The following is a 15,291-nucleotide window of genomic DNA, read 5'->3' as shown; positions in this document are numbered from 1 at the left end:
TCCCTCCCCTCTGGTACCTGATAGTCTGTTCCTTGTTTTCATGCCTCTGGTTCTATTTTGTCCCTTTGTTTTACTCATTAGGTTCCACTTACAGGTGAAGTCATATGGTATTTGTCTTTCACTGACTGGCTTACTTCACTTAGCATATTCTCCAGTTCCATCCATGCTGCCAGGAAATGTGAGAGTTCTTTCTTTCTTCTGTGTAGTATTCCATTGTAAAAGTGTACCACAGTTTTTTGATCCACTCATTTACTGATGGGCACTTAGGTTGTTTCCAGCACTTGGCTATTATAAATAATGCTGCTATGAACATTGGGGTGCATAGGTTCTTTTGAATTGGTGATTCGGGATTCTTAGGGTATAACCCCAGCAATGGAATTGCTGGATTAAAAGGAAGTTACATTTTTAGTTTTCCTGAGCAAATTCCATACTGTTTTCCACAGCGGTTGCACCAGTCTGCATTCCCACCAACAGTGCACTAGGGTTCCGTTCTCTACAACCTCGCCAGTACTTGTTTGTTGATTTGGTTATGATGGCCATTCTGACTGGTGTGAGGTGGTATCTCATTGTGGTTTTAATCTGCATCTTTCTGATGGCTAGTGATGCTGAAGCATCCTTTCATATGCCTACGGGCCCTCTGTATGTTCTCCTTGGAGAAGAGTCTGTTCAAGTCCTTTGCCCATTTTTTAATTGTATTGTTTGTTTTCCTGGTGTTGAGTTGTATGAATTCTTTATACATTTTGGAGATCAAACCCTTGTCTGAGGTATCGTTGGTAAAAATGTTTTCTCATGTGGTTGCATACCTTTTCATTTTGATCATGTTTTCTCATGCTTTAGCTGTGTAGAAGCTTTTTAATTTTATGCAGTCTCATTTGTTATTCTTTCCTTTATGTCCCTCGCATGCAGGGGTCCAAACTGCAGCTGGTGGGACACATGTAGCCCAGGATGGCTATGAATGTGGTTCAACATAAAACTGTACATTTACTTGAAACTTTTTTTGCACATCAGTTTTCATTAGTGTTTGTGTATTTAATGGGTGGCCCAAGACAATTCTTCTTCTGCCAGTGTGGCCCAGAGACACCAAAAGGTTGGATACCCCTGAGGCCTAAAGGATGTATCAGTGAAAATATTGCTGCATTGGGTATCTGAAATTTCACTGCCTGTTTTCTTTTAGGACTTTTATGGTGTTGTGGCTTATGTTTAATTATTTTATCCACTTTGAGTTTACTCTGGTATATGGTTTAAGTTAGTGGACTAGTTTTATTTTTTTGCATGTACTATTCCAGATCTCCCAGCATCATTTGTTGAAGAGGATATTTTTACTCCATTGTATGCTCCTGTCCCCTTTATCAAATATTAATTGACCATAGAAACATGGGTTTATTTGTCTCTCTATTCTGATCCACTGATCTATGTGTCTGTTCTTATGCCAGTACCAGACTGTCTTGATTACAGTGGCCTTATAGTATAGTTTGATCTCAGGTACTGTGATCCCCCCTACTTCGTTCTTCTTTCTCAAGTTTGCTGTGGCTATTCAGGGTCATTTTTGGTTCCATATAAATTTTTGAAATATTTGTTCTAAAATTGTAAAATATGTGAAATATTGGTATTTTAATAGAGATTGTGTTTAATCTATAGACTGCTTTGGGTATTATAGGCATTTTAATGATGATGATCCTCTAATCTATGAACACAGTATATGCTTAATTATTATTTACATTTTAGAATGGTATGTCTATTCTTCTGTCACATGTGGAGAAGTTCAGTCAATTTAGACAGGAACTGAGCTTGGTATAGATTTTATTGTTATCACAGTTACCTTCAGCATACCACAGGTGTCCAATTCTTCTAGTAGTAGATTACCACCATTGGGTGCTTAATGTGAGAGGTGAGTTGGAGAGTTTTTCATAATTTTCCTTTGAGCTTTGAACCATTCCTGCATTCCACTACTACAAAGGGATCTCCTTCCATTCATTCTTGACCTCCCTCCAGCAGTAGAAAGCCTGTTTGTCACCTGGTGGTGACTCATGGTTGAGGCAGGTGGGATTTTCAGTTGAACTGGACCAGTGCCAGTACTGTGTAGGCCCTGCAGCTCTCCTTCCTATGGCAGCCAAAATTGACCCTGTATCTGTGTTGGTCTTGAGTGGTACTTCCCTACTCTTCCCCCATAGTAAAAGACCTCTCTCTAGGAAGTGGTGTGAGGTACTGGGGCCTGAAACAGTTTTCTGCACATTTTTCAGAGGTGAAGGGTCTTCCCTGCTACCTTCTCCCCAGCAGCAATGGGTCTTTGGTTGAGTCCTGGGGACCAAAGGGTTCCTCCCTCCACAAGCAGAAGGGTTTTATTCTAGTCTCCCTCCAGAAATGTATGAAATAAGGTTTTCTGTGCCATTGGTTTGAGGTTTAAAGGCCCCTGAGTTAATGGGAGGGACTTTGCACCTATCTTCCAGCAACCACAGATCACCTCCTTCATCTCTACACCCACCACCAAGGTGACTTTTCTCAGGTCACTGCCTTGCACCCAATCTCAATAGTAAGTATCCTGTGGAAACCCAGTGAAATGTGTTTGCAATCAAGTGTGAACACACCTTTTATCAGGAGCCCCTAGATATTCCAAATTAGTCCATACTTACTCTTTAACAATCAGTTAAAATTTTAGCTGATTTCTTCTTACCTACTTTGATGGCAGCCATCTCTTTCTCTCCTTCCCTGCCAAAGGGGAAACAATTCATGGCCCATTCTTTAGGGGAAGAGGTCTGTCCAATTCTTCAGAATTTAAATTACTTTGTTGCTTTCCAAGTTCAGCTCAGAGAAATTGTGATTTTGTAGATCATCCACCTTTTTATTGTAGGTGAGCATGAGAAGCTCTGTGCACATTCTTCACATCCTGAGTACAAGCAGAAGTCCCCTTCCACTCTGATTCACGTTCCTGTTCTATCTTTGTAAAGACAACACCATTCTTCCAGTCACCCAGATAAAACTTTGAAAGTATCTGACTTCGCTACAACAATGTTTCATAACCAATCAATCATCTGATTAATATAGGGGACTGTTCCGCATGGCATAGGGAATGTAGCCCAGCCCCTGACTTGGAAAATCCAGTGGGGAGCAAATCAGCACACAGGACCCACGCCCACGGATAGGTTCTCCCGTGGGGAATCAGGCCTGCATTATACCCAGACTGCCATGAGGCTTGCTTTTGCTAAAACTCCCTCACCCTGAATTGAAGCAGCAAATGTTTACTGCTTATCTCTACAGTAATTTCCTAAAATCTGTGCTAAAGCTCCCAAGTATGGAGGGCAACCAGTTCAACCATGTTTTCCCCTTGATCTGCAACATCTTTCTCTTTGAAGTAATTAGCAACATTCTTTGTTATCTGTAAAAGGTAATCACCTACAGAGAACCTGTGCATAGTAAATGAGGACCATCCTCGATGTAATGTACCCAGAAAAGCAATAAAAGCCTGTCCAGGCAGGGGTCGGACCCTCTCTTTCACTTAGCAGCCATGCGTCCCTTTTTCTCCACAGGACTTCTGTAGTCCGTGTGAATTTGTTCGTTGCACCCACAGCACACAGACTCCACAGGCCAGAGTCGGCATCGGATTAAGTCTGGATTAGATAAATCACTAATATCTCTTTATTAGGATATGTTTTATAGTATAAGTACTTCTATTTTATAGAATAATACAAGTAAGTACTTATTATCACTCAGTGGCCTCTTACATAAAACAATATTCCTTCCACCAGCTTCCTGCACTCTGCCTTCTTCTAATTAAACGTGACTTTATCATCAGACTGCCCTACTACTACAGTAATGCTTGACTATTTATAATCAAGGACATGATCAATCTGATCCTATTCTGTCTTTACAAGCCACTCTTCTACAGGAACAGGCGCCACTCTATTCTATTTCCCTATTGACCCAGGTCCTCCTTTAGCATCCGGAACTGTTATCATTCAAGATCTATTACAAAGGGGACACTTTCCATAAATAACAACTTTCCTGATCACACAGACAGAATTCCTCTCTTCTGAATTGTATACTGCTTTATTGGTACTATAAAAATAACACATTACAGATTGGCATTAAAGTCATACACATCTCTTACACCCCTCATGATACTGTAAACTCTAGAAAGGTAGAGATCAGATCTTGTAAATTGTTATATTTTCTCTTTAAACTTCTCTACATAAATATTTATTTTGCAATTAAAATAGCAAGATTAATAAAATGACACTATTTCGCTGTGCATATAATGCACACCCACATTTTTGTGCACGTTATACACAGAATTATTATACCCATGTATAATGCGCATCCTTATTCCCCCCCTCAAATATTTGGGCAAAAAGTGAGCATTATACATGGCAAAATACGGTACCTTCCTTCTTACAATCCATGCATCCTTCATGCATCCCTGACAGGTCACTAAAATATGTTGTCAGCCCACAAAACACTGTTTTTGAAATGTCTCAAGAAGGGAGAAACACACACACTGCAACTATAGTTATTATGCTACTCAAGCACTTTCAGAGGTTTAGTTTAGGGACCTCTTAGCATAGCCAACCATTTATACTATTAGTGTTAAATGTATAATGGTAATCTCAAACATAAATGTACTGAAATCCCTTTATTTGGCTCCATGCAAATAACCCCAAGAGAGCCACAAAGGTTACTAAGGAAAATCACTGCCTCTAATAAAAAGAAATAAGGCCATATCTACCTTACTAATTCTGTTAGTGCCTTATTTGGTAATCATGCTCAAGCATTTTGCCAAGATGTGAAGGTGACATGTTTCTACTAAATCATTTTAAGTGAATAGAGAAAGGTATAATCACAGACGAACAGGAAGAAAAGAAAAAGAGTAATTCTAATAGTTTATGCCTTTTTATAATAGTACTATCAAAAACGCTTTAATGAAATGGCATATAAAAATCCCATATGCTATTTTAGTGAATAGCCAGAGGAGGTGCCATCTTTGCCAATTACCTTTCCTGGCAAGGCTAAGTGGCTGGGACCACACTTGAACCTGGACTCAGACACCAGAGCAGATGTCTAATACAGGATTATTTTCATGCATTCTTAAGAAATGCATAAAGTGAAAAATGTTTCTCTCGCTAAAACAAATAAATAATAAATCCAGTGGGTATCCTTATGAATGTAACACAGAACTGCTGTCCAACAATTCAACTTCTAGTAATTTAGTACGGGAAAATCATAGCAAGAAATTCAGTACAGAACTGTTCAAAACAGTTAAACATAGGAAACAGCTCAAATGTTAATCATCAGGAATCATTTATATAAAACAAAGTGCACATATACTACTCACTATAAACAATAGTGGTGCAGATCTCCATTTACTTACATGGAAAGATGCCCATAGCATGCTGTTGCCGAAAACAGGCTAGAAGTCAGATATACCTGTGTGTACTGCTCACCCACAGTGCTCCTAGGTGCCAGGATTTGCAGCATGTGCCACTTAGCAGTTTACTGCCTCTCAGCTTCAAATTCATACTATACTGCTTGCTCTGCAAAAACGATGCTGGCCCTTTATACATTTTTCCTTTGTCAGCTAACACATGTGTTACATTTTATCAGTCCAGGTGCTGGAGAGTAGCTTCTACTAACACCCCAAACTTCAGGTGGTTTTGTGGCACCATGTGTTCAGTGAGACACCTCCTGTGAACAGCTTTTCACCAGCACACCAGACAGTGGGTTTTAAGCAAATTTCCACCACAGGGCTGCACAACAACTGCTCTGTCATCCAGTAAGCCATGGCCACACCCTCTCCAACATGATGTAGTCTCAGCCGAGAGGAGGGTCTCTTCCTGAGCTCCCTCTCTCAGACCTAGGGATAGTGACTGCCTGCTTTTTCTGCCTGCCATTCTTATGTTTGTTAGACTTTACTTCTTTCTAGCTAACACCTTGTCACTCCAATTCTTTATTATAGTTAATTTGTTTATATTAAAGAATTTAATTTAGTTTTTGTGAAACTGCTGTGTAATTCCCCGCACTTTTTACTTTTCAATGTTGCCTGAATTTACAATAAGAAATTTTTTTGTGATAATCCCAAAAAGCAAATTAATTTTATTTTGGAAAAATTGAAGAAAAATTCAGTACAAAAATAAATATTACTTTAAGTAAAGTTATTCTATTTTAAGAGCAGAAATATATTTATAGATTAAAATGATTAAACTCTGAAGAACATTTTTGTAACACTATAATTATTCAGTTTTTCTTCACACCAATTTCTTTTCAACATCAGCTAAAACTGTGTTTTTATGTCATTTTAAACATAGAAATGAGTTAGACTGCTTTTTTCCTCTTGGTTATACCCTAATGTTGCCCCTTACAAACAGGTCACTAATCGTAAGATACTCTGAAGTGACAGGCACTGCGATGGGTATTAGCTCCTCAAACACATGGTCCATCTGCTCCCTCTATCTCAGCCCCTCTTACCATGTTCAAGGATGATCAGCTGGGCTCCAGCTTGTGCATTTCCAACATCATTCTCGGCAATGCATTGATAGAAGCCCTCATCTGATTTCACGAGACCCAAAACTTGAAGATTATGTTCCTTCTGAAGAAGAAAGATATAAATATAATTTTATGATTCAACTGATAAACATTAGTTCAAAATCTCAAAAATATGCCCTTTAGGGAAGGAAAATTCCCTAAATACAATACGTAAAATTGTATGATTCAGTTACTGAATATTATCTACCTGTGCACTTGTTAACTCAATATTATTGACAAGGTACTGACTTAAACTGACTAAAACAGAAAATACCATCATTAACAATTAAGAACTTTATACTCATGGAAAGTCATACCCACAGTATCTGCAAACTCACATCTTTGCCTGGAAAAATACCTGGCATGCAATAGCATGTGACCTCAATGAATGTCTGAACTTGTGAGTTCGAAATATATTTTAACATTATTTCTAGTATCAATAGTTCCAACAGATCAGACGACAGTAAGTTAAATCAAGTTGCACATAAACAAGCTTTCCTTAAACTATAAAGTACTATATGGGGGTGTCAAACTATTGTTACTGTTATTGATATGGTATAGTATAGTTTTAAGATTTTTAAATATAGTATGAAAATGATAAAAGTAAAAATGCTAATTTAACTATAACACCTTGCTTTTTAGTTACAATTAAATACTTGTGAAATGCTTTGTATAACTTACGAGTAAATACTTCAAAAAATAGAAAACATATCCCTACTTATGAAAAATCTGTAAAGGGAATAAGTCTTTAACAACTATAATTACTATGAATTATGATTATTACTATCAATTCAAGTGTCTTAGGATATGTCCTTAATCCTTATTACTAAAACCTAGATAATCTGATTACTAGTATGTTAACAATAATAAAAATAGATAATATTCCCTATGCATTTACCTTATATAAAGTAAAAAGCAGTAATGGCTGAATATTCTTAAATATATTTAACACCTAATTATTTACTTTTGCATTTACTTTTTAAAAGGATCTTCATATCTATTGTCACAATAATTGTCCGATACTGGGTCATACTTTTTTTGAAGGGCCTGAACATCAGTATATGAAGGACAGATTTCTGTTCCTTGAACAGAAAGCTATAAATACAATTAGTGCATGCAAATCTGTGTGTATGCACACACACACACACACACACACACACACACACACACACAATAACCATCACCCAGAAAATGGTGGCAACTGTGTTTAAGAGTACTAGTATGTTTAAGTAGGAATACTAGACCTAGTACTTAGTACTGGGTCAGGAGATCCGGACTTTAGGCTGATTTACTATGTGATCTTATAAGCTACCCAAGTATTTCTGGGCTCAGCTTTCTCATTGTCCAATGAAGAGATTACATTCTATGTGAATTTTTCTATCTTTGTTTGCATACATAAACTGGTGTATATAAGATAACAGATCTCTTAATGATTACACTCAAAGACATTCATATGTTTCAGAGATAAATGTCCTCCTTTTAAAAAGTACTTACTACAATCTTAAAGTAATCACTTGGGATAACCATATCCCCATTCTTGACCCACTTCACAGTTGGAGTTGGCTTCCCAGTCACTTCACATTCAAATATGATATCCATAGACTCATGAGCATATATATTAGTAGGCTGCTTCAGGAATTCAGGTGGGGCTTTAAAATAGAAAGAAAATTAAGATATTAATGAAAATAAAAATGGGTAGCTATTCATATTTCAAGAAACTTTTTTAAAAATCACAGAATTCACTGGGTTTTTTACTTATTCAGGCTTTCACATATTTTTATAAAAATTTGTTAACATTTGTAAGACATACATATTTAAAATGCACATTAGCAACACAGTATCTTTAAAAATTGATATTCTGGTATAATTAACTTGAAGGATAATTATAATTTTTGAGTTTCTTTGTTGAGAAAATTTAGTAAATTGATTATAACTAAGAAAGTGACACTATGAATATTCTAAGCTAAAAATAAGTATTAAAGACTATTTCCCTATGATTTATACCGTTTTGAAAGGGCCATAATTAAGATTCAAAAAGAGTTGAGAAAACTGACATCATCTTCCTTTTCAGCCAACCTGATGAGTAACCCCCCAAAAAAGTTATACAAATGTGACAATCAGAGGTCTTAACACAGTTCCCTCACACAACATGCTCCCAGTAGTAACATCTCTCACTACATGAAATGGTTTTTACAGATTGAGAGGAAGAGTGACAGGATTGCTGGGGAAAGTTAAGTATATTTGAAAAAGCCTGACTATTCCAGCAAATCCCTTTCACCTTGCCCTAAGGTTGTAATCACTGACTTATGAATAACAGGTTCATTAAGATTTTGAATTAGGAGGGTAAAAGCAGATCATCGAGTCCAACTTCCCACCTAATGCTGTAATTTCCTAACTCCCTATATCACAAAGCAGCAAACTCCACTGTAGGCTAGTTTATATTAAAAAGAAAAACTGATAACAAAAAGAGCGGCTCCCCCCTCTCACACACACAGTTGAGTAGAATGTGCTCAGCCTGTGGAATTTTAATTGGATTGTGTTAAATTTGTGGCAACCTGACATGATAACAATCTTGAGTCTTTCTTTTCATGAACATTCTCCATCCATTTACTTAAATCATTGTTTTCCCCCCACATTAATGTTTTGTAGACTTCCATATACAAATCTTGTTCACACTTTGTTTTGTATATACCTAAGCATTTTAAATTTTTTGGTATTACTGTAAGTGGGAGTTTAAAAAATATTTTATTTCCAATTGATCACTGCTAGTATGTAGAGGTGAAAGTGATTTATGTATATTGACCTCTCATTTGTGGTCATGCTAAACTCACTCATTAATTCTAGTAAATTTCTACAGACGATTTTGGGATTATCTACATACAACATATATTTACAGATAATTATATGTTGTCTGTAAACAGAGGTAGTTTTATGTCCTCCTTTTCATTCTGCCTTCCTCTTTTTTCACTTCTTGCCTATTACACTACCTAAAATAGGGCAAGTCTTCAGAAAAAGTCCAGACTAGCTTTATAATTTGGGTAAATGAAGAGCAAGAGTATAGAGACCAAGTAGAACATCAAGTGAGCAGTAGGAACCAAGGAGGAAAAGAACGTCTGATCCTTTCTTGTTTTACATTTTTATTATATTTTTTCTATTATCATTTATCAGAAATAAGATTGTCCAATCTTAAGAAGCAATATACATTCAGAGTAATGGAAGATAAAGAAAACCTATGTCTGTACAACTACAGGAAATCAGGGAGATCTATAAATAGTACATTTAATTATCTTTTCAAATATGTATTAGTAGACTTCCAGTCAAGATGGCGGAATAGGCAGACATGGCTTGCCTCTTCACACAATGACACTAAAATTAAAGCTAAAATATAGAAAAACCATCACTCAGAATTGCAGCTAGAGAATTAAATGGAAGTCTCACGACTACAGAACCAACTGGTCCTACACCCACGTGTGCTGGATAAAAATTAGGGAGGGATATCTTGGGAGTGAGGAGTCCCAGCACCATACCAGACCCCCCAGCACAGGGTGCCAGTTCAGGAAGATAAGTCCCCATAACTTCTGACTGAAAAGTACAGCGGGGATTGAATTGAAGAAACTGCTGGAGCCCCAAGCAGTTCTTAAAGAACCCACACACTGAGACTCACCTACTCAGACTCACTCCCTCTGAGCTCCAGCACCAGGGAGCAGCTTGAAAGGCACCAGTGGTATATAGGGAGGAACTGAAGTATCTGGCATCAGGTGAGCAGAGACCATTGCCCCTTTCATAAACTATCCCCACAACAAAGCCAGCCAACTGGTGCCATATGTGAGACTCCATCAACCTGGCTAACACTGTTTGACCCACCTTGGAGATCCCCAGAGGCTCCATCCCACCCAAATTATGAGCCCACCCGAGCTGCTTTCCCATATGAATGGCTGGTCTTGGTTCATGCTTCATAATTCCCTAAATCCTCTCACACAAGCAATGGCTGGCCCCAGACCCAGCACTAGCAGCAGCCAGCCTAGATTCACAGCCTAGCTTCACCTGGGAATCTCCAAGCCCAACACAAGTAGTAGCCATCTCAGATTGCTTTATAGCTCAGGAAGGGTGGCCCCAGGAAACACACAGGCGGGGTCTGAACTTGGTCTGTACCACCTGAGAAAACCCAGGGCCAATGCACTCAGTGGACAGCTATAGACCACGTTGGAATACCACCACCATACCTTGACACAGCTGATTCTCCATGGGGGAGGGAGTTTAGTGGTCAGTGGCCACAGTCAGTCCTTGCAGCTGACTGGCCTGGGTAAATCCCTCCCATCGATCTGCCAAGAACAACCAAGGCTCAACTACAAGAGGAGGGTGTACTCAGCCCACATGAGGGGCACACCTTGAGCATCCAAATTGGGTAATAGGGGAGGCTGTGCCACTGGACCCTACAGGACACCTACTATATTAGGCTACACTACCAAAACATGGAGTCACAGTAGTTCTACCTAATACACAGAAACAAACACAGGAGGCTGCCAAAATGAGGAGACAAAGAAACATGGTCCAAATGAAAAAACAGATCAAAAGTTCAAAAAAGAGCTAAACGAAATTGTGACAATCAGATGCAGAGTTCAAAACACTGGGTATAAGGATGTTCATGAAACTTAGTGAGGACCTCAGCAACATAAAAAGATTCAATCAGAAACGAAGGATACAATTGAAATAAAGAACAATTTACAGGGAAACAACAGTAGAATGGATGAAGCCAAGATTCAAATCAATGATTTAGAACATAAAGAAGCAAAAAACAACCAATCAGAACAAGAAGAAAAAAGAATAAAAAAAATGAGGACAGAATAAGCAGCCTCTGGGACAACTTCAAGAGGTACAACATTCACATCATAGGGGTGCCAAGAGAAGAAAAAGAGCAAGAAACTGGGAATCTATTTGAAAAAATAATGAAAGAAAACTGCCCTAATTTGGAGAAGGAATCAGACATGCAAGTCCAGGAAGCACAGAATCCTGAATAAATGGATGCAAAGAGGCCCATTCCACTACACATCATAATTAAAATGCCAAAGGTTAAAAATAAAGAATCTTAAAAGCAGGAAGAGAATAGCAGTTAGTTACCTACAGAGTAGTTTCCATAACAGTGTCAGCTCATTTCTTAAAAGAATCTTTTCAGGCTAGAAGGGACTAGCAAGAAATATTCAGTCATGAAAAACAGGGACCTACAGCTGAGATTGCTCTATCCAGCAAAGCTATCGTTTAGAATCAAAGGGCAGATAAAGAGCTTCCCAGACAAGAAAAAACTAAAGGAGTTCATCATCAGCAAACCATTATTATATATGTTAAAAGGTCTTATTAAAGAAAAGAAGATAAAAACTATGAATAAAATGGCAAAAAATACAAATCAACAATTCAAGCTAAAAAACAAACTAAGCAAACAAGAACAAAGGCAGAATCATGGATACAGAGAAGATTTTGATGGTTGCTAGCTGGGAGGGCTGTGTGGGGGAATGGGTGAAGAGGTGAGGGGAATAAGTACAAAAAGTTAGTTATAGAATAGCCATGGGGATGTAAAGTACAGTATAGAAAATGGAGTAGCCAAAAAACTTATATACATGACCCACGAACAATGCTGGGAAGACTGCCTGAGGCAGTGAGGGGTGATGCATGGAGGGAGGCAAAAGGGGAAAAATCAGGACAACTGTAATAGTATAATCAATAAAATATAATTAAGAAAACAAATACACATTAGCCATTTGTATTTATTCATTTGTGAGTTATCTATATACACACTATTATTTTTTCAATTGGAGCACTCATAATTTTCTTATTTATATAGAAGAGATTTTCACATAATGCCAGCCAGTTATCAATTTATGGCCTCTCAGCTCCAAATCCTCTCTTCTTTGTAATGGATATGGACATTTCTCAGCTGGTGCAACCTTAGATTTTGTTAATAGTGGGCACTAGAGGGACAATGTAGGCTTGGCAGAGGAATGTACTTATCTTTCAAATTCGGGTGTGCTCTTCCTCTTGCCCCTATGGTATGGTAGCTAGAAAGGATCTGAGAGACCTATGAGTGATCACCCTCCAGCAAGTTTTTCTGCTGTATCTAGTAAGTGTCTCCAGTTTACACCAGCTGGTGGCTTTCTGTGCACCCACTCTGACCCAGAGCATCCCACTGTACAGCATCCAGCACACCATCTCAGACTCATGGCAGCTCATTATTAGTCAGGCCCATGGCACCCTAGCAGGTGGCTCTTTACACACCAGCTTAGGCCTGTGGCATTTAGCAGGTGATCTCCTGTGGACTAGCTTGGCCATAGCTGAGTCCTTTGGCAGCAAATACAATCTCTACAAGGTATGAGTCAAAATCTTGGGTATGGGTGTCCTCTTTCAAATTTGTTCCTCTTCTACATTCTCCCCTCAGCTCTAGAGTAGTAGCTGATACTTATTTACTATTTTATCCTTTTTAGTAGTCAAAACACCTTTTGCCAGTTAGTACTTCTTCATACTAAATTTTCCCTGTTGAAACTCCTGGTGTAATTTATAACTCCTGACTAGACCTTAACCAACACAGTAAGACAGTAATCCTTTCTCATATATGCTGCCAATATGTACTGTTGTTGTTGTTTTTTAATTTAAGGCACCCGCTGTTACATCAAAGTTTTAAATTTGTATGTAGTAAAATTTATTAGCCCTTTCATTGTGGCTTTTGTATTTTACTACTCTAACTCCAAAGGTTTTCCCTGTTCCCACACTATAAAAATATTTACTTACATTTTCTTCCAGTATGTCTATGAAATCTGAACTTCAAATACTATCCAGCTTTATGTTTTTCTAAATGCCAATTCCAGTAGTCCCAAAAGTAATTGATTTGAAATAGTTTTAATATTAAAATCCTATATACTGTTGGGTGGAAAGGGGGAGGGTTATTTCTAGATGCTAAGTGGTTTCATATCTGGGCCAGAACCACTACAAACTTGATGACTGTAACAATACTATATTTTAAAATATCTGGAAAACAAGTACTTTCCTTTTATTCCTTTATTTCCTCAAAATTTCTCTAGCATGTTCACTAAATTGGCATTTTATCCCAGATGAATTTAGGCTCATCTTTGGTTAAGTTTTTCTGTTCCTTCTCAAAGAAAGTACACAAACGAGGATAAGCTACAGTTTTTACTAGAACAACAATAAATTTCAGATGTAGGAAAAGTGAACATATTTGCAATACTAAGTAGTCCAACATAAGACCAGATTATTTAAGTTCATGTGTATATTACTCAATAATGACTTACTGTGATGACGTAAGTCAAGAGACCTGTAGTTCAGTTCTGGTTCTGCCACTAGACATTTTGCTGGTCGTGGGTTTGTTTCTCCTACACTAAATAAGGAAATCACTGGACTGTTTCTAAGTGTCTCATACCTCTATCTGACTGTGATATTATGATATTAGTTTAACTATATATTTGATGTATAATAATTAATATCTAACATTCATGAGTGCTTTCCACTTATCATCATTTAGTTCCCACAACAACCTACTGTTTAAGTATTATTATATTATTTCCTTTTTACAGACAAAGGCACTTACACACAGAGAGGCTAAGTAGCTCTACAGGCTCACATAATTCAGTCAGTGACAGATCTGGACTTTGACCCTAGGTAGTCTGATGAAAAACTCCATAGCTTTTAAAAAGAAAACTGTTTTATTTTATAGAAAAGAATAATAACCCCCATGATAACTGTTGTATAGCTTCAGCAATTATGAACGCATGGCCAACACTGCTTATCTATACCCCAACCCATCCCATATTCTTCCCCAGGTTATTTTAAAAGTGAACCCTGAGAGCTATTATTATTTCATACATAAATATATAAGTAAGTACCACTACAAACTAAGAACTCCCATTTTCTAAACAAAATGATGATATCATCATGAGGCTATATCTACAATAATTTCTTAGTATGAATTATTCAGTTAGAATCCACATTTCACTATTGGCCTCTATTTGAAAAAATGATTTATTTTATTTGAATTGGACAAACAAGAGGTATTCATTGGCATTAACTTGTTTCTTATAATCTACATGTTACTCCTTTGTTAATCTTTATTTGTAGTTTGTTTGTTGAAGAAGTCATTTGTCCTATAAAGTTTCCTGCAATTCATCTTTTGTTGATTGCATTGCTATGGTGGCATTTAACCTCTTTGTTCTATATATTGTAAAGGCTTGACCGGAGTGAGTCAGTCTTTTTTTCTTTTTATTGAACCATTTTTATTGTTATTCTACTACAGTTGTCCCAATTTTTCCCCCTTTGCCCCCCTCTGCCCACTCCCACAGTTGATCCCCACACCGTTGTCCATGTCCGTGAGTCATTCATACCTGTTCTTTGTCTAGTCCCTTCCCTTTATTTCCATCATTATCCCCCTCTCCCCTCCCATCTGGTCACTTTCAGTCTGTTTCATGTTTCCATGCCTGTGGTTCTATTTTGTTTGTTAGTTTATTTTGTTCATTAGATTCCTCTTAAAGGTGAGATCATGTGATATTTGTCTTTCACTGAGTGGCTGATTTAACTTAGCATAATGCTCTCCAGTTTCATCCATCCTCTTGCGAAAGGTAGGAGTTCCTCCTTTCTTTCTGCTGCTTAGTATTTCATTGTGTAAATGTACCACAGATTTTTGATCCAATCATTTACTGAAAGGCACTTAGGCTGTTTTCAGTACTTGGCTATTGTAAATAAAGCTGCTATGAGCACTGGGGCACACAGATTCTTTTGATT

At 37.6% G+C, this 15,291-nt stretch overlaps 1 protein-coding gene across 8 annotated transcripts in view; it reads right to left on the bottom strand.

Annotated features, from left to right (window-relative positions):
• The window catches only part of NEO1 (neogenin 1), a 260,180-nt gene that overhangs the window by 107,976 nt on the left and 136,913 nt on the right, over positions 1 to 15,291 (bottom strand). For all 8 annotated transcript variants that reach the window (XM_045848485.1, XM_045848491.1, XM_045848488.1 and 5 more), the window contains exons 6-7: positions 8,008 to 8,162; positions 6,457 to 6,577 (exon numbers count right to left, since the gene is read on the bottom strand). In XM_045848485.1, the coding sequence (XP_045704441.1) occupies positions 6,457 to 6,577; positions 8,008 to 8,162 (276 nt within the window). The remainder of the gene's footprint in view (positions 1 to 6,456; positions 6,578 to 8,007; positions 8,163 to 15,291) is intronic.

The sequence above is a fragment of the Phyllostomus hastatus genome, unplaced genomic scaffold (assembly GCF_019186645.2).
Source record: "Phyllostomus hastatus isolate PE091 unplaced genomic scaffold, TTU_PhHast_1.1 phas_contig_62, whole genome shotgun sequence".
Lineage (NCBI taxonomy): Eukaryota > Metazoa > Chordata > Mammalia > Chiroptera > Phyllostomidae > Phyllostomus > Phyllostomus hastatus.
Note: the sequence above shows the minus strand (reverse complement) of the source record. Positions and strands in the feature narration are given on the sequence as shown.